Here is a 26,519-nt window from a genome sequence, read left to right on the forward strand (position 1 = left end):
GACTTCATGTAGCCACATTGTTTGTGTGTTGAACTGCTACTTAATGTAACTAAAGCAGATCATAGAAAGGCCTGCCATAGTAATAAAGTTACAGATACATTTATTAGAAATGGGGTCATGTAGAAAGTGGACAGGTATTCACTTTTGCTAGGTATTTTGTAGAGGTCAACTCAATTTGCAGATAATAATAATGTTCTGACTCAGTGTAATCCTGTTCTTGACAAGCTGCTTTGTGTTCTTTAGAACTCAGCAATTTGAAAAGAGTAAATTATATTGTAGTTTTATATGTTAATTCACTTAAAATGACTACATGTTAAAGACTCAATACAGCAGATACGCAAGAAAGAATGCTGCAGAATTAAACTCTGTGTTCTCATGGTAAGGGCGAAAATGAACCCGATAGCCTTCCTTATCTAGTGCATATTATATTATATTTTGTTTGGACTACGACAGGACCTATTTCTACATTTCACATGGGAAAAAAATAAAAAAAAAAGAAAAAAAAATGGAAAAAAAAACATCCTCAGCTCTTCCTAGGTGTGCAGGTCATTAATAGCTGTGTTTGAAGAACTTGTGACAAATGAATCCCAGGCCAGACTCCTCTACTGGAGTACAGCTCTACCAGAGCACAGTTGTGCTTGTGCTTCCTCAGGAGGCAGGAGCCAGAGGGGTGACAATCTTACTTGTCTGTGGGTTGAGCTACTGCTGTTCCTTTCAAGGTAACAGCTTCAGATGGCACCTTCAGGTGAGCTGGTGATCAAGTATTTTCTCTTGTGGCCCCTGAAGAAACCTCAGTTCCAGACATCCCGTTGAGTCTGCTCGATGTCACTAAGTTACTGCTCTTTTTAACCTGAGTCACAGCTGCTCACTTTCATTTGAATAACACATGGAAGGAAGAGATGCAGCTGCCTACAGGGCAAGGCCATACCTTACCTTCCATCTGTGCATTCTTGGAGATCAAGTTGGAAGGAGATCTGCTTAAGGCAAAGCCCACAACCACTTATATCCTCCAAGTTATCCTCCCAGACCTCTGCAGCCTTGGCTGATTTCTGCTTCTTCCCAAAAGAAGAGGGCAATTAGGCAAGTCTTCCAAAAATAGTTGTGTCCTCTCTCCAGACTTGGGGAAAAGAAGAATTTGCCAGAGACCATCTGGCTCCCTAACTCCATGTGCCCTATCCAAAACAGAGTGCTCTGAAAGACATCAGGGGAGTCAGAGTGAAAGATTTACATGTACTCAGCAGCCTCTCCAGTGACAGATGGCTGAATATAAACTACAATCCATACTGCAGGGAAAGGATGGGAGTTCAGGTTTGAGGAGCTAGAAAAGACTAAACAATAACAACAAATAGAAGAACTCAGAAGAAAAATAAATGCTTTCAGTTAGAACAGGCAAGAATTCAGATGCAATGCAGACCTCCTAACCAGTGGAGATTCAGAGGGCAACATTCCCAAAGGCAAATTATTTCTTCTTGATAGACTGCTCCACTGCAAATGATGAATTACAATTGCATAATATAATGTTCCTTCTGTGAGAGCAACCCTCAAGCAGTGTCACCTTCAGAAATTTTGCACACAAATATATGACTTTGCATATACTCATGCTAATCATATGCATTTTCTTCTAATTAAAATTAGCACTCTGATTATTTGCTAGAATAACCCTGAGTTATGAAATCCAAATAATGTATAAAACATATTGCTCTAAGAGCACTGTGAGTAGCACACAATCTAACAGGTCCTGTAACTTTTCTCCTAAGAGGAGTAAGTCATGAGGCGATTTATTTTTCTCACGTTACATCAAAGAGTGAGTGAACTCTGAGTGATAACCCTATACATTCTTCTGGTACACTGAGCTGAATTACTGCCTTATACTGCAAAATCTGAAAACTTGGTCTAGGAGGTTCTTCTCCTTCTTGGGATTGCTGAAGATTTCTCAAGATTTTGAGAACAAAAGGAAATTCAGAGCCTGTATCTTGAATAACATGCAAGGACAGCTATAAATTACCAGTGTCATTCGCTGATTAATTAAATGACTAAGTTCCTTATGTCAGAAAGACTAGTCCAACTCCGTTGCTGTTCCCCAAAGGGCTAAGTCTATAAAACAAAGGCGCATGAATGAGGTGCCTAGCTTAGTCATACTTGACTGTGGACACTGATGCTTCTGGTAGAAAAATGAAACAAAACTCAATGCAAATCATTTCCATACAAACCCTGGAATCACAGAACACTTAAAGGTCGGCAGGGTCCCTGGAAGCTATCTAGTCCAATTCCTCTACTCAGAGCAAGGTCAGGTTGGCATTTTTTTGTATTCTGATGGAATTTGCTGTATTTGAAATTGTACCTATGACCGCTTGTCCTGTCAGTGGGCATCACAAAAAAGTGTTTGGCTTTGCCCATTTTACACCCTCCCATTAGGTGTACTATATACATTGATAAGATCCCCCCCGAATCTCTTTTCCAAGTTGAACAGTCCCATGTCTCAGCTCTTCCTCACAGGAGAGATGTTCCAGGCCCTTCATCTCCACAGCTCCTTGTTGGACTCTCCAGTATGTCCATGTCTCTCGTTTTCTGGGGGATGCAGGCCTGGACCCTGCACTCCAGGTGTGGCCTCACCACTGTTGAGTAGAGGGGAAGGATCACCTCCTTCCACCTGCTGGCAATGCTTCTAATGCAGCCCAGGAGGCTGTTGGCCTTTTTTCACGTTGGGGCTCATGGCTGAGTCATAGATTTATTCAGATTTTTCTTGGCAGTTAAGGTGATGGCAGTGTAGTCACAATAGTGACTGTCAAACCACATTTATTAGTCCCACATTTGTTAGTAACCTAACCCTCACCACTAACCCCAAGCCTAATTTACAACTCTTAGCCCTACTCCTACCTTGTACCCCAATTCTGTTCCCTGACTGCAATACCACAAAGCTTAAGTCCAAACCCATAACAAAAATACAATAATGAAAAATGTGGCAGAAGAAGAAAATTAATCGCCACAAGAAATGTTTATAATTGCCAAAAATACGCCATACTTTTTTTTGGCATGATCTTGCTCTCCTAAAGCTGAGCAGGAGCAGTGAGGTGAGGCTTCATTTATCACTGTCTCAAACATTAGTTTTCACTGTGTAAGAAAATTGAAGTTCTTGCTCCTGTTAGCCATGTTATTTCTGTGGTACAATCTGGTTCCCAGATTACTTGACTTAGCTGAAATACTCAACAAAAATTCCTGCTTACGAACTAAATCCAGTGTAAAGCAGCTGAAGGATAGTGATGGATCTGATGCAACGCACTGGTCTTCCATTTGACAATTATGCTAAATATTTAAATGGCATCACTAAACTCAATGGCTCTTAAATATCATAAGAGCCATTAAAAATGGCTTCTAAAAATTCCACTCAGATAAATGACAATTTTGTGAAAAATAAAATAAAATAAAATAAAATAAAATAAAATAAAATAAAATAAAATAAAATAAAATAAAATAAAATAAAATAAAAATGAGGAAAGGAAAGAATGTTTTTATTGGTATAACATACGACCATATACATGGCAAAAATACTATCAACTTTTGAGTGAAATGCAGTAACAGCAATATTATGCAGCCATGCATTCCTTTAAATATGAGCTCCTTATCAGATATAATCAGCAATACAAAAATATTTTCTGTAATGTTGTATCAAATTTATAGCAGAAAAACTACGCCGAACAGATTATCTTTTAAAATCATTAATATAAAGCACACTCTTACCAATTACATTGGATATTTCTTAGCTTTCGGATTTATTGACATGCATATTCTTATCTTTGAAAATGTTTGAAATACGTCCTCAGTACATATTTATTTCAAATATTAAAAGTAAACATCCCTGAGACTATCTTGGAACCTGTTCCACTTCTAAGCTATGAAAACCTCTTCTGAAAACAAATTAAAGTAGATAAATCTGTCACTTATGTTCAAGTTCTCTTTGTCCTGGAATTATCTTTCCTTTCAGAGATTGAGTCAAATAATGCTCTCCTTGTAATTCATGGAAGTATTTGGTTTTAGATCCCCAAACACCTGAAAAAATGTTTATATTAATATCAAGTACGTTTCATGATTATATCTAGAATCAGAATAATTGAGGTTGGAAAGGACACCTGGAGATTGTGTAGTCTGGCTCCCTTGTTCAAACCAATGCAATGCAAAAACATAAAACACAAAGCTGCATATTAATAGGTGGAGACTGTTAAAGTAAAACACGTATTTTATCTGATATAATTGACATAGGACATAGCAAAAGGACCGGATGTCCTTTAGTTGCCCTCCTTCTGAAAAGGCTAATATTCCTAATGAAATAAATATTTACATATGATGAATACCTTTCTTCATGTGTGCACATGTATGTTTAGTCTCTTCTTCCAGTACAACAGTTAAGGAGAATTTTGCATACATAAAGACACAGTGGACTAAATCCTTTCTGATGTAAACATATTCTGGGAAATGAATGAGTAAAGTGAGTGTGAGTGGAAAGATTAGCTAATACAAACCAGAAAGTATGTATTTATTTATAGAACTGTGGTGGAAAGTAAGAATGGTTTCTATGTATTGATAAACACACATACTACTGTGGAGTCACAAGTGTCCATTAGACCTAAATCTTTCTTCAGCAGAAACCACTAGTACATTAAGATTTTAAATTATTCAGTGTTTTAGCCAGTCCAAAAAACCCTATGCTTATTTTCTCCTGTCATAGCAGTTGAAATTTGATGCTAACTATCAAACATTTCGTAATCTGGGAGAAAAGTGGGCATAATGTCCCTGGAAGGAACACAGTGCTAGAGCAGCTGCAGTTTACTCTCATGAAGTTATTCTTGCAGGTGTACAGCCTGCAGGAATGAAGAAAAAAAAAAAAAGGAACTCAGAAACAAAGAACAGACTATTCAGAATCACAACAGCAGTAACATGATGTTCCTTATAATTTTTTATTTATTTTTTAAACTGCTGGTGCTTTGCACCTATTGAAATGTAAAAGCAGCAGAAAAATACAGTATGTTTGTGCACTTCGTAGGTAAGAGACATATTCTATAGCAGAAAGCCTCATGGAGGACAGCCTGTGGATTTCACTTCTGTTGACACTAGTAGCGCCTACAAGAGTAGTGTCACATCACATTCTCATGAGAAAGCTAACAGCAATTGCTGCAAATGAGATGAAAAATGTTTGGATCCTGCTACTCAGAAGAGTTACCAGTTGTTTGTCATTAAAATAGAAGCATGTAGCAAATGGATTCTGTCAAAAATGTATGAAAAACTCTGCAGACCATCTTCTATCCTGGGCCTATATCTATCCAGTATCACAGTCAGCAGTATAGCTGCTGAAGGAGAGGAGAGGGGCTGGAAAAACGTTTGAGGACTGGTTTAGAATTCAGTTATTTTGATTTAGGAAGACAGAATTCTTTAAAGGCAAATGGAGAATATTAAACACAGGAGATGATTATCTGCAGAAATACAGAACAAAGCATAACCTATTGAGAAATAATTCTGTGGAAAGGATCAGGAACTCTGAAAGGATCACAGGATAGACAGGCAGGCATTGTAACATCAGTTGCTGTGAAAGACAGCTATGCAGGAATCTATGAACAGCTACGGCTGGCAGAACATGTAGGTAACATTTTCCTTTGTGCAGAGCCCTGTGGAGGAGTACCACAACCAGTGTGAATGCTGAACTTCTGGGAAGATACAGACCCACATGAGTAAGTCCAAATGAAAGCAAGAAGCATGTCTAGGAATACAGACCAAATTAACTGCTGGTATCTTAGATTAAATAATACATTCAGCTACTCTACCTCATCAATCTGTAAACACGGTAATGTAAGTTGCATCACTCTTACTGACTGTCTTCATGAATGAATAGACATATGGCAGAGGTTTCCACTGGAGGCCACAGATCATCAAGAGAAGACAGAAGAAGCCGAGTCCCCAAATATACGACCCCATTCTATGTTCTGAATTGGGTCTTCAAATGGTCTACTTAAAGAACTTGAAGAAAGAGAATCGTGCACCGTGTCCAAATCAGAAGATTTTAAATAAATGGTTCAGTTTGTACTTTTTGTGGTTTCTGAACTTACACTTGCAAGCTTCCCTTTTCTGGCATTTAAAAATACTTAGATGAAGTATTGGACCTCTTAGGTCCAGTAGCTGGAGTCTTGGAAGCAACCCAGTTTAAGTAGACATCCTTAGGTACAAGATAAGCAGAGGAGAGAGATGCAGTGGAAAAGACATGAAGTGCCATGTGATCGTAGTGTCAAAGGAAAAAGAGGAAGAATTTGGGCCAGACTAGGAAAAAAAAAAAAAGCAAAATGTGGGGAATGATGTGAAGACATTGTAGCTGGTGATGGTGGACAGGGAGAGTTCAGGGAGAAAACTGAGCAGTTATCTGGAAGCCAAGTGAATGGGTCCACTACCTTGTTTGCAAAAGGAATAAACCACTCAGAGGTCCAAGAAGAGAAGCAAGTGAGATAAGAGACACGGCAGGTTCAACAACCTAAGGCACATGATCCAGGTCTTTGAATCTCAGTTTTCCCTACATTTTCAAACCCCACAATTCCCCAAGTTCATTTTATCACCATCCTTCTTTCCTTACCCCCTCATGTTGTCTGCTTCCTTTCCTTCAGGATCAGGAGAAGCGGAAAGCACGGACATCTTATCTCCTTCCAGTACTCTTCATAATCCAGACAATATCCTTCCTCTTTGATCACAGCCTTCAAGTGACTGGACAAACCTGGTTTCCAGGTCTCTGACAGAAGGGCCTGCTCTGACTTGCCTGCCTACCCTGCAAGAGTTATGTACACTCCAAGGGCCACAATACACAGGGCACTGCCCTTTGCAGGAAGATTAGTGTATGAGTAGCTCACCTTGGATGCTTTCTCCTGGGCTCACTGCAATTTAATCTAGGCTATACGCCAAGACTGGTACTAAAGAATATTCTGTGTTGTTCATGGTGTCCTAGTTTACAGATTAGCACCACCATGTTTGCAAGTACTCCCATCCGTTTGTAGTTATGACTTGCTGTCTTAGAATGCCTTTTAGCTGATGATCTCTAGACACTGTCTGCACATTACCGTCCCTGACAATGACAGACTTGTGATTATTCATTCACAGTTAAGGAAACAAATACAACTCAGGCCAGCGACCTGAGCTATCAAGAAGCCATCTAAAACGTAACAGTTCTTTTGCTCAGGAATAACTGAACAAACCTAGAGAACAAATTAACACTTCCAGCTACCAGACATGATTGATTTTGCAACGTTTGCTTTATAAACCATTTAATTCTCTTAGTTTGTTTACTTCAGTGGCAAATATACAACAAATCTCTAGCCATAGGGCTCCTAATTGCAGTCTTATTAATACTGCCAGGCTAATAGCTACTGATGTCTTATACTTTAAAGTACATTTTATAATAAATAAGGGTGAAGAAAGAGACATTTGATTTCTGTAAGAATGTGGGAAGGGTTACAAATAAGCTAAACTCCGACACTTAATCATTTTTTGCCTTGTTTGAAGCTTTAACTAAAGGTGCAGTTCTTTTTTCTTTCTCTTTTTAATAACTTTGCTTCGGCTTTGAAGTTTCTGTAAGCTGAGGGTAGCTTATCAGAGAAGTCCCTGAGAATGAAAGATGCTTAAATAGGGCTACAAGCGAATGAGATGAATTTCAGTATTCCTACGAAGAGGCTGAGCTCTTCCGTGTAAGGCACATACATATTCAATCTCAAGGCAGAAGAATGGATTTAACTACAGTGGATAATGCACAAAAATCCATCCTCAGAACCCTCATCTCAGAGGCTTTGCTCATGATGAACTCCCTATTTCAGATTGTTAGTGGCTCACAGGAGAGAAGGAGACATGCCCTTTTCTTTGGGGCTTGATTTAGACATTGGCAGTACAGTATTGTACAAGAGGGGATAACACCTTTAACTCCTGAAGATTTAATACCTACATAGGGAAATTATACATGCAGCCATGTCAACCTATCTGATATCATCGTATTCCAAAGCAGTCTGGTTTTGTCTGGCTGCAGCATGCAGCTTATCTGTTTTGTTATTGTAATTTTTAAGTTAAAACAGAATGGAATTAGCAAAACATTTTTTTTTTTAAGCCACATAACAGTTTACACTGGTGCAGCAACACCATGGTAGGGCTCATAGTGGTTGCATTCTAACAGATTAAAGCAACCTTCAGGGTGTGGGGGGACATCCAGTGTGCAGGTGGAAAGTATATCAGATAATGACCCCATTTTGAGCCTTACAAGCACAACTGGGCCAGGCAGAGTTTTCCAACCCTCCTGTCAGCTACTCTTGTGAGTTGTTTGACTTTGTTCTGTTTAAGAAGAGTTTGTCTGCAAAAGAAGAGTCATTTTTTGCTCACTCAGCTCATTTTGACCAATAAGTCAGGCAGCGCTGACTAACACAAGTAGTTTGAGTGTAGACACGATGTGTTAATGAGAGGCTGGAGGGACGCTAGGAGCAGGAATACCTTCTGCCATGGACTGCCTCAGGGTGAGTTATGGTGTCTCAGATTTGGGAAATAAATTTTCTAAACATGCTAACTCAATCATCTAAGAACCTATAACTTTAGAGTGAGAACAGAAATTCCACTATTAAAAAAGGAACTCTTTTTATGTAATAGTTTAATATGATTTTGTTTTCCTATTAGCTTTGCTTAGTGAGGAAAGTGCAACATTTTCAAAGGAACAAAAATGACTTAACTGGCATCCAACTCCATTTTCCAAAATTCACTATTAGTCCCTTTACAATAGTCTGCTTAGAGCCTATGTTATGACTGAAAATCGAAATTCAGTTCTTAATGCACCATCATGCACCTAAAAACTCTACACAGTAAAACCAAGTTGTACTTTTACTTCCCCTGCTCTCATACTTAACTTTGGATTTACAGTACGCCTCAGCATTGCTTTACAATGTTATAATAATTAGCACCCTTTCAGACCTACTCACTCCTCAATAATGCTGCTTTGTTACTGTGAGTTGAATCCTGTTTGTCACGAATGAAAAATTCCTTTTAGCTTCCACAAGAAGAATATTAAGCTGACAGCTACAAGATTTTATTCTGGTTGTTGCAATCACGTGACATAATATGCGTTTTTTAAAGATAAATGGAATACCTTTCCATATGCATGTGTACCCCACAACACACTGTCCCTTCCTCTTTGGTGCAGGTAGAACTACATACATTCTTACAAACATAATTTTGTGTGTATGTATTCATTTATATAACAATTAATTTAAAGATACTCTATTTCATTTAATATGGGGGTAATTTTGCAGATGATATACACTGCTGAAGTTGAAGAAAATTACAATAAAGGAGAGAAAAGAATGAAAATGCCTTTGTACGTATTAGTGTTTGTGACCACATTGCCTACAACCACCATTTTTTTCCAATTTATCTGCAACAATTTTAAATTCATGTTATTGTCACACAATTGAGCTATTTATCAGATCAGGTCAGAATCTATTAGACTACACGTGATTACTAAGACTAATTACTACTGAAGAGATTACTACTACTGAACATTAACGCAACTACATTTATTTCTATTGATTTTAAAATAACCAAAAGACAAAGTTAAACATTCCACAGTATTTCCTTTTTTAAATTAGCAAGTTAGTACCTTACTAAAACCACAACATTTTGAACTATAATTCCCTCTCTCGTAAAGGAAGCAAACTCCTGCGTTTAAGTGGATTTAATGTCAATTATCCTATTACTGCCTTAATTCCACAATAGGAATAATATGATCAGACCATGGTCCTCATACTTCGTGCCACTGAAATTGTGGTTTGAAATTTGGTGACAGTGAAGTAATTTAAATATATGCAGTGATGTCACTGAGGTTAAACACATTGAAATTGTGTTTATCCACTTCTAATTTTGGAATTACAGAGTTTACTCTGCATGGCTTGAAGTAATCAACACATCAGCTTACCCACTTCTTACTCACTATAGTATCCTTACAGCCAAACTGGTGACACTTTGATCAGATAAGTGGATGGTATGGTGGGTGGAAAACTGGCTTGACTGCTGGCCTCAAAAGGTGGTGATCAGCAGTGCAAAATCCAACTGGCAGGTGGTTACTAGTGGTGTCCCACAGGTGTTGATAGTGGGGGCAATACTGTTTAAAATCCTCATTAACAACCTGAATGATAGAATAGAAAGCATTCTCAGAAAGCCTGTGGACAAAAAATTGTTGTGAGGAATAGTCAATATACTGGAACAGACAAAATACTGGAGGACAGGGCTGCTACTCAGCTGAACAGCCTCAAAGTCAACAGGCAAGTCCTGCACGTGGGAGGAAATAACCACACGCATCAGTACAGGTTGTGGGACAACTGGTTGGAGTGCAGGTTTTCAAAAGAAACCCAAAACCTAGGGGTGCTAGTGGACGAGTTGCATATGAGTCAAAAATATGCCCTGGCAGCAAAGGCTGACCACATCCTAGGCTGGATGTGGTGGAGTCTAGCCACAAAAATGATTCTTCATCTAGACTCAGATGATTCTTCCTCTAGCTTGCATGAAAAGTATCGCACCCAGTTTTGGTCTCCCCTGTACATGGTAAACACTGCAACAGTGGAGCAAGTCTCATGGAGCACCACAAAGATAGTCAGGGGGCTGGAACACATGGCATGCAAGAACAGCATTTGCTGGCACTATGAAGGTTAAGGAGAGATCTTACTGCAACTGCTTAATGGGATAGTGTAAAGAAGAGGTTCATCTTGGAGTTTTATGACTCTTTCAACCAATATAACGAGCGTATTTTAAAACATTTTCCTTAATTTCATGAAATATAACTGCAAGCAGAATTTGCTTACTCAAATAATTTCAGCTAGTATCCACACAAATTTCTCGGTATATTTATCCCAGCCTGTTAGTAGGTAAGGCTGCCTATAAAGAAATGTAAATTTTGACCTTCATTGTTGATGCCTTCCCTGCACGTTCATCAGGGTTTACAAAACAGCCCTACCAGTGACAAGGCAGATTTCATTTCATTTTCTTTCTATAGGGCAGGTCTCCATGTTCTCCTGAAAATTCTCAAAGTGGTCTCTTTGGAAGTGATTCTGTGTTACGCTTGTTCAAAGTTTTCAATCTGGAGTACTGGAGGGATCACATCTAAAATATTCCATTATTTGGTTTCTTAAAAAAAAAAAAAAAAAAAAAGACTTCAATTATAAGCTTTAACAAAGTGCTGTATTCTTTTGTCATAATGCAATCCTTCAAATTGCATTATGCATACTATATTTCTACACCAAAAGCATGGATTTAAATAGTAATGCTTACTTAGATCAATTGCTGAAGTCCAATCTATCATTATAAAGTATTATACATTATATATATAAAAATTGCTAACTCTAGGGGGTAGTCATTGTATCTTTTTCATGTTTGCACAATCTCTTGCATAATGCAGCCACAAGAGGAAGCAAAAGGAAAATGAAAAACGTAATACTGAAGATGATATCAGTAATACCAGATTTCAAATAATTTCATAGAGATGCCATGGAGAGATCAATGGGGCTTTGAAGATGATTCTGAGGGTTCTCTAGGCTTTCCTTGGGAGGAAAACTAAATTTCTTTATTTTGTTTAATTGAGCCCATCGAGATATTAAGTACCAGAATCACAGTCTTACCTTATGGAATTATGATAATAAGGCCCCTCAGCAAATTGATTATTTCCTCACTTATATCAGATGATTAGGATTTGTTACCCTTTTAGTATTTTGTCACTGTGTATTACAAAACTGTTACTATTCCATCCCAGCAGTTATATGCATGAAACAACAGATTTGGATTATTATTATTATTTTTTTAATAGCTTGTGAAGTAGGGTCTCCAGCTGATTAATCTGAGACCTATTCAGCTAGTATTCATCAGAAGAACCCCAAAAGGAGCAGAAAGCTAACACACTGGCACTACTTCCAGCCATCCAGAACAGCATGTTCAGAAATACTACACACACCTAAAAAGGTACACTATAAAGGTAGGTAAGATATGCAAGAATTCATTTGCAAAGGCTGCTGCTATAGGCTATTGTTCTGCTTTCTGTAATCAGAAGGATATTTGAAGTTTTAATAATAATACCCGAAACAAAAGCTTTTAACAGTAAAAAAAAAACAACCAACCAACCAAACAAACAAAAAAAAACACACAAAAAACAAACAAACCACAGAATAAATGATGTAAACAACTGGTCTATGCCTCAGTTTTTACAAGCACCCAAATCCTACATCAAAGTACTTCATGAAAAACAATTATTCTGTAAGCAAAACAGTGTCATCTGAAGATGCCATGCAGAAACCAACAAGTATGAGACTAAGATGACTCTTTACAACTGTCACAGAGTAAACGAGCACTAGGAGCTCCCATATTTTGGGAAGGAATACATATAACCCATCAGAGAAATGCAGTCACATTCTTTGTAGACTGGGGCTACTAATAACAACTAGGAACGTTAATGGTCAGGAATAGAAAAGAAATACTAAATTCATTTTAACTACATTGAGATTCGGATAAAACACCAGTTATAAGAATGCAGATATCAGCACTACTTCCTAATCTGGCATTCCTTGAAAAACTACTCCCTGATTCTTTTATCTTTGTCATATTGCCCTTGGAAAAATCAGCCATTTTATGGTCCAAATGTTTAGCTAAGAGATGATAACGAACATCTTTGTTGCATACCCACAGGTATTTTACACCCGTGCTAGCTTTTTTCCTTTCTCAGCTCCCTGTTCAACATTCTTTGAAACTACAGTGCCCTAGACCCATTCCTAAAGTCTTCACACGCAAGAAGAATTTTAAATTTACTCTATCAAATGATAATTTGCCGTATTTTACTCTTTCATTGATGTGTCATGGGAAGGATAAGAGTTCTAGTTTCTTCAAGGAAATGTGCTTTTAGTAAAAAATGACATGTATGTAATTTTTATCATTTGAAAATGGCTTAAATTGATAACAATTCCAGGAGAGAAAGGTATTTTGCATCTTATGTAGAATAAAATTAACTTACTGTTCCATGAATTGAAGATGATACACAACAGGCTGGAAACATCTGTTTTGATACACTTATCTGTTAATGTACATCTGCCACAAAACTTCAATTTTTAAAACTGCTTTGCAGATATGGAGTAATTCCTTGTGGATTTAAAGGTACTTTTAAAGTTACTTTGGCAGTTTAAGACATTTGCATTTCTACTGTTGCATGTTTAATGCAATATGCAACTGAATTACATGCACTTTTTAGATCAGAACTCTGAATTTCCAAAAGATAAGTAGCACTTCTCAGCACGAACACATTGAGAAACAGACATGAAAATTAATATTGAATTGTTTGAAATGTCAATTTTCTGAGTGAGAAGTGCATACAGTTCAATTTAATTGCTTTATACTGTGTGCAGAAAACCAGAACCAAACTGAAATTGTTTATCATCTCAAAATGTAACATACAGGTTGGGGCACTTTCTTATGTGTGAAATGCACATCAGAGAGGTGAGAAGGTACATCAGTTGTCTGCTTATTTATTTAGTTAGTTTTTATGTTTGTTTTTGTTGTTTTTCTTTTGGCAGTCAAACTGAATCTAGGCTTTCCTGTTGCAATATTGCAGATGACTCTCTTGAGACTTTGGCATTTAAAATATAAATGCCAAATATATATGCCAATATATTTTCTAGGCATTTCTGCAGTGTATTCTACTATGAGGAAAGAAAGGCTGACCTGGGGCTGTGTTACATGGTTAGTATTGTGAAGCATCTTGATCTTATTTTATGGAAAAGAAATGCTGTGTGTTTCTTTGACTATGCGATTACAATAAAAACCCCATCTCTGAAAGTGGTATTCTCTGATATGCTAGACCTGAGCCTGTATTCAGTTCTTTCTGTTGCTTTGAGTGGTAACGAAAAATTGCAGTGCTTTTTCACTAATTGTCCTTGTAAAACCTAAGCTAATTAAAGGCGAGCAAGACAACTTATTCTGCATTATCAAAAGAATTTCTTAAGATTCTACCTGCTCATCTTCAGTCTCCCAAACGCTAGTCATCAAGTCCCTGGCTACTGCTCTAGGTTCTCGTCCAGGATTCGCTTCACCCTAAGATCCAAGACTCACGGTGACAAAGGTGACTGGGGTGAACACCTAGATGTGCTGTTTTCTCTCTGCAGTCTATAGCAGAAACCTACCTAACTAGCTTAAACACATTTTTCTATGGTTCATGGTAGAGGGAAATTGATCCAAATCCATACTGCTGTACTTATGCTATACGGATGTTCAGATGTAAGGGAGACTTAATGTAGTCTTAAAAATGCCTGATTGTGACTTTGATCTTAAAAATATGAATTCAATTTTACCAACCCTGTTTTTCTCCCTAAATCTCTTCACTTGAGAATGCTGTTTAATAAGAAATGACTGAGGAAGGAAACCTTTCCTATCCTCTATAACCTTCTGGTCTGCTTGCCAGAAATATATTTGAGATAAAACAGAGCAAAAGGCAATGCACAAGTGGCTGAAGGCACATGAAATGTCAAAATCTCCTTGACAGAAAGCTTTTACACTGTAATGGAAAAATATTTAACATTTAAACTTCTGTCAGTTTAAGTTCTCAGCTAACTTATGTATACAACGTTAGAAAATAGGGAGTCTAAACTTTGCCATAGAGGTGTTATAAAACTTCAAAGCTAAATTATGTGTTCAATAATATTCTTCTCTTCATTGATACAAAGTAAGGAACATGAGCTATTAATGCATGACCATCTTTTCCATTTCCTAAATCAACTTCTTGACGACAACATCTTTTAATTCAGGTATCTGTTTATTGTAATATATGTTTTGCACAGCTCAACTACTAAACATAGAAAATGAAGTGCAATAAAGAAGAACACACATTGAACAAATAGCGGTATATATTCTTTCTTCAACTTCTGAAAAAATGTCTAGTTTGTGATTAACATCTTCTGGCATCTTATGCATTGTGAATTTACGTCAATTTAACATTTCAGTGACTAAGCTGCTTTATAAGTCAATTAAAAATTCAATAAAAAATCAGTGACTCAGATTCTTGCAGATGTATATGTGACAAATTCAAGTGTTCACATTTAAAAAGGAAAGAAAGCTGTGTGTATACACTCTACGTGAGATGAAAACTGCATATTTTATATAATCACCTTCCAGTCCATCACTGTATTCTCTATCAATATACATTACTAGGGCTTAGAATTTTTATAGCTTTTGTTCTTGTAACTAAAAAAGTAAATACCATCTCCACTTGGATTTATTACTGATACAGAAACAAAGTTATGGTTTTGAAAAGTGGCCATGTTCTAGGATAGTAGGAACTCACATAGCTATTTATGCTCCACAAGTCACATTCTGCTGTTAGAATGCAAATGCTTGTTTTTGACATGTTTTCAGCCAGCAGCTGAAAGCAAATCTTTCCAAATGTGAATCAATATAACACTTTGAAATAACATACCTGACCCTGCTCTGAGTACAAGGCTGGGCTGGATGACCTCCTGAAGTTCCTTCTAACCTGAATTATTCTATGAGTCTAACAATTCATTAGAGTTGTGAACTCCTGATACATATTTCAACCAAACTTTCTCCAATTTAGCAATAAAACTTTCTACCAAACACTGTCTACTTCAGACACTCAAATACATATACACTGCTCATGAGATGGCTCAGCGGCAATTTACACATTCCCCTTTTTTTTTTTAATTTCTCACAATGGCGGGGCAGTAATACAGGGTGAGATCCATTTTATCATATTAGTTCAATCACTTTCTAAGAGTTTCTCTTTGTCTGCCAACTGTAAGGGAGTCTATTTCATGTATATTACATGGGATACAAAACTTTTAGACACCTAGCAAGACTAAGCAGGTTCCAACACAAGCTGAGCAACAATTTAATTGATACACTATCTTTATAACTAACTGTATCACCAACAGATGAGTGGGAATTGAGAATAATTCAGTACTGACACCTTATAGCCCAGAACAATTATTAAAAAATAACCCTCCTTTGCATGCCCTGTCTCAAGACTTGATTCAAAACTTTGTGAAGGCAACTGAACTTTTACCACTAACTTCACTTATTTGAATAATGATTTTGCAATGATATCCACAAAAGTGATGTCTTAATTACTGCAGCACTTTAATTTATCCCCTCACTAGAATCTAGAGACCTGAACAGATACATGGCTTCTCCACATACTGTAAAGGAAGAGATAAATAAGGATATATAGCTCCTGCATAGGTCAGTAAGTCAACAAAAACCATTAGGTGGAATTGTCCTCCTTTTTTTCAAGGGCGAGTGACCAAAATACTGTTAGTTTCTTAAAACATCTTTTATTTAACCACAAAAATATAGCCCAAGTGGCCACAGAAATTGCATGAGTAGGGCTGCTGAAATAATAGTACAATATTTCTCTCAATCACCATTGGCCCAGAATCACATTGGAAATCACTGTCAGGATAAGGACAAGCTGACAGAAAGACCTGAAGCACAAAACTGTGCACTGAAAGCATACAACAGGCAATATCAACTGTCATACATCCCCAAGGCCCTCAGCACTACTTCCCTCAGCTGTGGCACTGCTGAGAGAGAGACAACGTTGATGAACCTTCCCATGGGGCACACTGTTGAGAAGCAACATAGAACAGCTGCTATTTTGTACAGATGATGGTCCTGAAATGCAAGTGGAAAATGAATATGACCCGAACATGACTGGGCAGTATGCCCAAGGAGGGAAAAACAGGTGCCGGATTACCTAGTATCAGTACGAGATAAGCTGAGCTTACTATGTCTTCATCTCAGTGTGGTTTAATTTTGGTGAGGAGAAGATGAATTTGCCCGCTGTCTGAACCTCAACTAGAGAGCACATGGCACAATGTAGAACTGATGGAGAAGGAGAAAAATGAGGGTCGTTTTAAGGACAGAGAGCATGTCCTAAATGAAACCCAGGAAGAAAAAATCACTATAAAACAAACAAACAAACAACAACAACAAAATGCTATATGGGGATGGCTGAGAAAAAGTTTAAGAGAAAGCTGGCCCCAAACTTTATCAATATAACAACACACCTGATAGATTTGTGACAAAACCAAAATAGATTGGTAAATTCTACAAAGTCTAGAAAGAAATTTGTGGTCATTTTGTTTGTTTTGTAGTTTGGTACAGGTGAGTCTGAATTTTAGCAATCTTTCTGATATGTTTGCCAGATGCCTCAACACTGATTTATGGGCTGCTTGGCAGCAGCAGCAAGAAATATCACATTCCGTGGCATATATCAGTAAAAATTTGTCAGCTGGGAATGGAACCACAACACCACTGAAAAGAAACGTGATTATACCTACAGAATCTTTACTGTGTATACAGATGGACAATTAACCTTTAAAAAAGGTTATCCTAAGGCGAAAATCACAGTCTGTGAGGTAGAGTTTGTCACTGCAAGAATATGATGCACAAACTGAAACTTCAAAGAGGCACGATAAACAGGATGCTGATTCTACTTAGTTAGAAAGAGCTCAAGTGATGAACGCTAACAAGCCCTTCTTGAGCCCTCCTTTCCATAGCAACAGTGAAGGTATCTCAGAACATGTGGAATTTCAATATTCACAGAACCAGACTGCCTACAATGAGTTGAAATCCTTGACAACTGCAGATGTTCAGCATTTATGAAAATCAGATCTATGATGTGACCCATTCACTATAAAATAATCGTGAACAAGAGAAATAGTGACCATTATTACTCTTTCTTTGAAGTGCAGTGATAAAAGCCAAAGAAATAAACATACAAAGATCATAGCTCAAATGGTTCAGGAACTGTAGTCATACCTTCCCTATTGTATTGGCATGTTTGCACTTTTTTCTAAACTGCAACAAATGTGTTTTGCAATAATAAAGTACAATTCCCCAGAATTACCCCACAAATAATTTAACTCTAAGCAGCACTGCAGTCATAACGGTCTGACAAGATAAATAAAACTATTAGGTGACTATTGTCAACAGACTTTTTCTGTCTTTTTAAAATTTTTCTTTGTTTACATCACATGTTCTCTGAATATTCCATAAAACATTAACATTCAGAAGCTATGCAATCTTATTATCCATAATTTGACGAGTATTTTGTATGGCATGTCATATTAAAAGACAGCTCTATTTTCACATGCTTAGCTTTACATTCCTAAATGAAATTTGAATATTCAGAAAGGAAATAAAAAATATTCAATTATAAAATGAAAATCACAGTACAGGAAAGCTAACCAAAGCCTAATTCATAGCATTACAAACCATGTTTACACTCATTAAATTTGACTGTTAAATATTTTGTGCAATGTCAATAAGTAAATAAGAGATTACAGAAAAAAAACAGTGAATGTGGTTTGTGAACCCTATAGAGAAAGTCCCATAAAAAAAAGACTAAGATGTTGAATAGAGACTATGACATGCTGAAGACTGAAAGTGGAGGTGGGATCATGAGACAAAATAAAAAGATCATCAGTTATTCATCCAGATTAGATGGGCTGATATACTGGCGTCAGCAATGATTTCTACTTTAAAATTCCTAGAAAACAACAGAAAAAACAAACACACACACATAAAAAAACCCCACACACGTACAGTATCTTGCTTCCTGAAGGCTGAAAACAGTACATCAAACAACTCTAATTTCATGCCAATTTTATCAACTGTAACATGAGCAAAAGCTGACCAAGTAGGGTGCTCTGGCATGCAAAGAAAGCATCAGTCTTGAGTTCAATTCGTGGGTAATCCTAGCAGGTTTACACTATTCACCAGTCTCTACCTCTATTTGCTTTACAACGTTTTGTCAGTGAAGTTGTCACTAGTTTGTAAAATATGTCAGGAGAGTGATTGCCTTGTTTTAATAAGTTGCAGAGCACTGCTGTAATGAAGCACTAACCCTGAGATAGCACTGAATATAAATAATAAAGCATTATGATCAAAGTTTCTATTTGTGGAATTCTGTAATTAAAGGCAGAGGAGGATAAGTATGCTGTAATGATAACAAATTAAGTAGCTAGCAAAAAATGAAGAAAAATATACCCCTAATGTACAGTGGAAGTAGAAATAATTTTGTCACGAACTGTTGAAGTAATGCAAGCCCAATAAAGTGATTATTTTTCAAAGACCGAACATGAAAATAGAAATTCGATGATTCATAGTATTTGAATGAATTTCAGCTAAAACCAAGCCAAAACAACAACACAAATAAACAAAATAATAATATTAATAATAATAAAAATAATAATGATAAAAATACCAGAAAACTCAAGAAGACTGCTTACCATACTATCAGAATTCAGAAACAACAATGATTTATGTAAATTGTTTTCTTCCTATACTGCACATGTTTGAAAATTAAGTATCTCCCAGTTCTCTTGCTGGAGATACTAATATGCCCAGTAAATTCCTGGAAACATCTTTAAAGTCCATGATTTGACACTTCATAATATTACTTGCAATAGAGAATCTGAGGATCGGGGTGGCTGCTCTGCTCATATTCTTGATCTGGAAATTGCAAGTGCTACTGTCAGCCTATGAATGAAGTGCTAAAGCAGAACAAAGCCATTATTCTTCTTCTGGAGATTACAGTATGACAAATCATAAAGTGTTGCATGATGTTTAATTAATTTAACAATTCCTTGCAATATAGCATTAAGCTGTCACATAAAATGTGAATATAACACATTAGAGAAAGAATTAAAGAAATTATGTTAGAAATGTGAGAATAATTGCTTTCATTTTGCTTATCCTGCTGTAAGGTAAAAAAAAAAAAAAAAAAAAAAAAAAGTACAGAAAATAGAGACAGATTGGAAAGAACATACCTATTAACTCCTTATTTCTGACATCTAAGGCCATGTTTCGTAAAGCTGTAGCTACTGCACACACCACCCGGTCATTGTCTATTCGAAGCAGTTCTACCAGGATTGGCAGTCCTTTTTCTTTGCGGACAGCAGCGCGGATATACACTGACCACTGTAAAGACACATGGGAGAGCATGAAGAAGAAAGTGAGAAATGCATCCAAGATAGCAAGGCATCTGAGGTTACAGAGTAAGGGTGTAACAGAAGCATGTGGATGTAAACTCAAAAGAGAGGAAATAATTGCGTTTATGATGCCAGGCAAATACTTGATTTGGAAATCCACACTAATTTTTCATGGTGGCAGAGAAATTAATTGATGAATTGACTTGAATCCTAGCACACCTGGTTACGTTTTACAGCCCAAGCCTTTGGAAAACTTGCTTTGCATCAGCATTTGCTATACAACATCTAATGTTGTTTGTTCGCTGCTAAAACAACATTTATATTACAAAATATATACTACTAAATAAGTTCAAGATGTCTGAGAATTTCATTGCTGTGATCATAAGAATTAATCAGTTAAAAAATCTGGAAAATGATTTTATAATTTCTCTTGTGATTGCCAACTTGTTCAAGAAAAAAAAAAAACACGAGACAACTATACATTTGATTTTTGATACCTTCCACCTAACTGGAACAGCACTGTACATCAAGGAGTTAGTAATTCACATACCGGTTGACCTGAGGAGGTGCAGGCCAGTGCAGTGCCATGCTGCACACACCACTTGCCTATAGGATAAACTCAGCAGCTAGTCATAACAGAGGAACATGTATACACCTTCCATGTGGCACCTGATGACACCACTGACATGTCTTTATCTTAAAGTGAAGCAACATGTTCTTACATGAATATCCACCCCACCTTTTTTTTTTTTTTTTTTTTTTTTTTTTTTTTTTTTTGACAGTGGAAGTGATGAACAGAGTTGTTTACTTCTATGAAAATCCCCTAAGAGCTCTAAATACTATCATGCCAGTGAACCTCTTCGTGGATGGGGTCTGCACAGTGTGCCATGCCCTGACCAGGAGGTCCATTCATGGCTGTACAACCTGGGGTTCCCAGCATCTGAAGGAATGAAACATTAACTATACTATCCACTTCATTCTACTGTTAGCTCCAGAAGCTAGAAAAATGCAAACATGATGAAAACTGTGATGTTGTGTTTTTAAAATCCATGGTTATTCCCAAATCTGACACCTACAGGATGTGCAGGTTGACCAAGCACAGTCTGCTTTGAAACGGGCCATCTATTAGGCATGCACTCCTTCTAGTATTTTGAACTCTTCTCTTGATTTTTTATACAGTCCTAATTCACATTCCTTGTACTGATATGCGGAAGGAAATTTACTGAAGCAGAGCATTTTCCTCCTTTCAGCATTTTATGGCATGGATGCTTATCATGCCTTCACACTGGGAAGGTGAAGGCAAAGTTCTGGAACCCCTTGGACTTTGAAATGTTTCAAATATTTCAGAAACTCAGATGCCTTAGCATTTTCAGATCATGGTGACCTTTCTCTTTTGACAAAACCTTAAAGAACAGTTACCTCGCACCTTAATGAACAGTTAGATCACAGCAGTGTTCTTCCAGAAACAGAAAAAGTAAAAAACAATTCCATGACATGAAGTATTAGAAAAAGGAAAGCACGCTCACTACCAGCACATCATGCATAACCTCTGTATATGGCCTCTACTTATCACAGTTCAGGTGCTCATTTTAAAAAGCTAGTATCTGTTTATACTATAGACAGGTGCCCCTGAGCAGCAAAACAAAACGAATTTATGATAACAACGGCAGAAATAGGGACAGGCAAAGGCTGCAATGTTGTGATATTTGGAGTACAAATTCATTTCAGGTAATGTGACTCAGGGGAAATTGGGAAAAAGGGTAAGAAAACAGCATTTGAAGAATATTATTTTATTATTTCTCCTCTGTAGTAAAGATGCATACCAAAAACTATCTGGCTGGACTTTGCTGTAGACAACAGGGATAATGGTTACAATAAGCTTTCAAGTCAGGTAAATGGGATGTAGGATTCTCAACATCATTGAGCACAATAATGTAGTATGTCTAAAATGTAAATGTGCCATCATTTTCTGCAGCAAAGAAAAGAATAGCTCTAAGGTGAGAGAATATAAACAAATGGTAGCAGGATTCTGGACTGATCTTATTCTATCTATGCTTCTCCACCAACTTCTCCAGAAACAGTGTATGGGATCATGAGATATAAAACAAAACAAAATCTTAAGGATCAGTGATTTTAATTGAAAGTATCTGCTGAAACAAAAAATATCTTTCTTTTACCCAAAGTAATCTTTTTGAGTTTCCTTTTTTAGTAACCATGCATATACCTGCCAGTTAAATATGCTGTCACCTGCAGCTGGGTGTACCCAAAGCAATAATTCTTTGCACTTAAAAACTCCCATCCCTGTGTTTTCTATGCTTCTCCCAGGGAAGGTTGCCAGTGTATCTGCTGCGATTATATGAGGACTGCCAGCGTGAGAGTTCAAGCTTACAGTGAAGTTGTCTTGAGAATATAGTGAGCCTGTCTGGTTGAGGAGCGAGTTCAAGCTAGCAGGCAGCATATTGAGAGATGCCGCTGTTCATTGTAAAAGTACATCCCAGATTTAGACTTTTCAGTGGATTACATGAGGAATCAGTGGGATGGTTTGTTGTTTTTTTGTTGGTTTGTTTGTTTTTAATTATTTATGTCTGCTCCATACCAGAGAGGATCTAAAATGATCGAAAATGATTTTATTGAACTTTCACTGTATTATAAAAACCTCCATATTAAAACCTCCGTGAACACTTTCCTTTGAACTTTTTAGCTACCAAGAGGAAACACTTAAGAAAGACAGGCTTAAAACAGACTTCTTGGTTGTTACATTTTCATTATCTATTTCAAAACAAAAGCCTAAAAGAAACAGGTGGAGTTAGGAAATAAATTAAGAATATATATTCTTTAACCTTGGAGAGAGCAAAAGATGTTGTATGAATAACACTGAAATAATTCAGTATGAAAAAAAAAAAAGAAAATATATATCACTTCACTGAATAAATGACATCCAAGTCTTCAGTATATGTAATGTACCAATTAATTTGATCATAAAAGTCAATAATACAGCTTCCAAGTTTTCATACGGAGAAAGTTCCAGCTATAATGTTTTACAGATGCACATATGCAAACACATAAATAAAACAATAGGCGAAAGACAGAAAAGAATGCGCGAAATCTCTCCTCTCCCCTACACATTCCTCTTCCCCCCCCAGCTCCCTTTTCTGAAAGTAGAAAAGAGTGGCGAGAATGCCATCTGCTTTGGAAAAGTTCACAGGCTCCTCATGGCAAATCGCTATCATTTTGGCTCTGTTTCAAGTCAAGCACCTTAGGCAGAAAGTCAGAAATGTCTATTAATTGTTTCAACAGTCTCCGGAGAACTTTCCATTTCGCAAGTGGTAGGAACTGTCTGTGTCTCTTTCCTTAAACTGCCAATTAGGACAAGTCTCTGCAAGCAATTATGCTGTGCTCTGTGTATTTCAGGAATACTCAAATTGAGATGCCTCAAAACTGCTATTTTATTCTCTCAGAAAATGGAAAAATTGATTCACTCTTGCGTATAGTGATAATTCTTTTGTTTGCCTAAAGCCATCATGAACATTCCTACATTTCCACATTGCAGGTCAGCTGCTAATATGAGCTCAGTGGAGTATGAAAGAAAGAGATGAAAAATCATAAAAAAGAAAAGAGACAAAAGGTTTGTTGCCTATCGGTAAGTGAGGCACTCTGCCAATATACTTAATCATCCTGTTACTCCACAAATCAGCAGCGGTGTCAATGATCAAATAACTGTTCAGTTTGTGAAGAGAAAGGACTCCTACGGGAACGGCGCACACTTCAGATGGAACAAGGAAACAAACAAAATCATTATTGCTGCATCAGATTGCAGCTAAATTATCAGAGACAAGCACAGGAGCCACAATCTGTGCACGAATAGTCTTTACCGATAATTGAATTCGGACAGCATAACTACTATACATCACTTTGAAGGAATCTAGTGCTCCGCTATGTCTACTTTCATTAGTAGTTTCTCTTTTATTTTTGTCATGGTAATTAAGAAGAAAAATACAGTAATCTGGAAAATTATTTCTTAGTTTGCCACAGTTATTATTATAAAGGACTCTTTCCAAAGCTGAATGCCTATAGGGATTAAGATTACATTAGGTTAAAATTCAACAAAAGAGTAATTCATCTGTATCAAACTTATTTCTCTTTTAAAGAAAATTTTAAAAGCATTTAACAAATTAACTCCTTCTAGTATTTTATATAGTTTTCTATATTCTCCTGTAAATCACTGACAGAGAAGAACAAACTAAAGTGAACAAATGCCTAGCACAAAATGAAAACAAAAAAAGAAACCAAACCAAACCAGTCAAACAAACAAACAAACAAAAACCCCCAAGGAATGCCAACAATTGAATAGACTTGATATTTTGGATGGATTCACTTTCCTGCCACTGACATCAGCGTTATCTGAGTACCTTCAGAACATTTCAACATCACATACTCCAGTTTTGACTAAAATCAGCATTGTATTGTTACAGGTCAACATTGTGATGCAAAGACTCTGTAGAGATACTAAGTGTTAAGGGGAAATGGACAGACAAAAAACACAAAATGAAAGCCAAATCAGGGCAGTAAGCGTGATGGAGCAAACCGAATTACCAACAGAACCAGGAAGATTAGAGACAGAATTTGCTGTGATGTATTAACTGGTTACTTTCCTCTTGCTCCAGGACCTTAGACCTTAGAGAGAAATGTATAATAGGGTGGGTAAAAATACACAAATAAATAAATAAATGAAAACTGAAATGCTGTTAACAGAAGACATCTTCAATGTCTTCAAGACATCTTTCTCAAGTGTTCGAGAAAGATGAAGTTCAGAAGGAGCTGTCTTTGCACCTTGTCTTTCTTGATTCTGCAGTACAAGTGGGTAATTTGTATTCGAAATGATCTAAGAGCAATTACAATGACTTTTCTAAGTGTCGCACCTACTATCATTATAAAAGAAAGGCTTCAGGACAAAAGTGATGCATATCATGGGAAGAAAATTGACTGCATATACTTACATACTGCACTCACATTACTAGGCTGTGCTCCCATTCAACAAACTGATACCCATGCTGATCTCCCCATGATGTCTATGATACTGCTGTTTCCAGCAGCAGGTCTTGTTTCTTGTACATCATCTTGGCCCTTGAATATTATTCTCTTTCTTACAGGGCTAAAAGGCTTCTCTGTACTAATTCCTGCAGCCTCATCTATGCAGGAGATTCCATCCAGGTAAGAATTCCTGCTAGATTAATGCATTGATTCCTTAAAAAGCTTGTCTTTGTGGATTTGCTGGTGTGTTGTAAGTGGTCTTCTCCATCCGGTCATATAAGAGTTCATAATACTAATACTTTGCAGAAAAGAAAAGAAAGTCTTTTCACTGGAATCCAAAAAATATCCTCCTGGCACAGCCTGATGAAACTCTAAAGGATTAACATGTAAATAATTAGTCACCAGAAAAGCCTGGCAAGAAACCCACAATATGGCCTTGCCTGATAAGAGGAAGATTGATAACCTTGATGTCTGCTATTTTAGACAATAATTATTCATTATCTGCAAGTGTTTGGATGGCAAGGCGCTCCAAACTCTTTTCTTTCTACTCTTTGAAGTCGCTGCACTGACCTTCTGACTGAATCAGTCCCTTTTATGTTTTCAGTTTCTTTATCTAATAATTTACTTAATAGAGCTCTAACTCCCTGGAGACTCAGATTTCTCTAGGATGGAATTAAGAAAATAAATGTAGTTGTTTGCCTAAGGAACAAAGACTGGTATCTCATCTAGCTATCTCAAGAGATCAGGCCGTTGACCCAGAAACCCCATTCACATGGGTTTTGTACCTGTCGGGGATCAAAGGCAGGGACATTCTGTTGTCTAACCAAAGAGCACTACAGGAGGCAGAAAGAACCCGAGGAATGTTCTGTCTTCATACTCTTGCAAGACTTAAACAGAGCAGCACTTGTTCCTGGTCTTACAGAGCTCAAGAGACTAATGACTGCTCAGGAAAATGAAGCCATCCATCCTGCCATTAAAGCAGATGCAGGAAGAGTTTATGCATTACCTTTACAAGTTATAGTAGCATATTAAAACAAAACAGGGTCATGTGAATGAAGAAATGAGGTTTTAGGGGTTTACCGAAACTAAGGACATTATACTTGTGGTGACAACACTGTATTTTTAATTGTAAGTAAGAGAGCAAATAACACTGCAGGTGACGAGTTCACAGCAACAAAAATTTCTCTGGCAGATAAACTGACAGCAGCCTAAATTTAGCTGTCAGATATATATAGATAAACATAAAAATATACAGATAACTCAATATCTCTCCTTTCTTTCTGAGAGCAAAATGTTGTTCAGAAAGGACATAACCTTGGATTCTTGACATTGTTAACTGCAGGACATTTTGAACATAACTTCTTACATGCTCAGTAGATAGAATGCATTAATAGCCTATTGACCAAGGTGAAAACTAACAAGAACTTGCCTCTTCTTTTATTCCCACCATCCAAG

At 37.0% G+C, this 26,519-nt stretch overlaps 1 protein-coding gene across 11 annotated transcripts in view; it reads right to left on the reverse strand.

The window, feature by feature from the left end:
• The window catches only part of CTNND2 (catenin delta 2), a 644,010-nt gene that overhangs the window by 49,879 nt on the left and 567,612 nt on the right, over nt 1-26,519 (reverse strand). For all 11 annotated transcript variants that reach the window (XR_011807716.1, XR_011807715.1, XM_072034965.1 and 8 more), the window contains one exon: nt 19,872-20,022. Coding sequence is in view for 9 of the 11 variants with exons in the window: in XM_072034965.1 (XP_071891066.1) it covers nt 19,872-20,022 (151 nt within the window). In the remaining 2 variants the exon portion in view is untranslated. The remainder of the gene's footprint in view (nt 1-19,871; nt 20,023-26,519) is intronic.

Source organism: Anas platyrhynchos, chromosome 2 (assembly GCF_047663525.1).
Source record: "Anas platyrhynchos isolate ZD024472 breed Pekin duck chromosome 2, IASCAAS_PekinDuck_T2T, whole genome shotgun sequence".
Taxonomy (NCBI): Eukaryota; Metazoa; Chordata; class Aves; order Anseriformes; family Anatidae; genus Anas; species Anas platyrhynchos.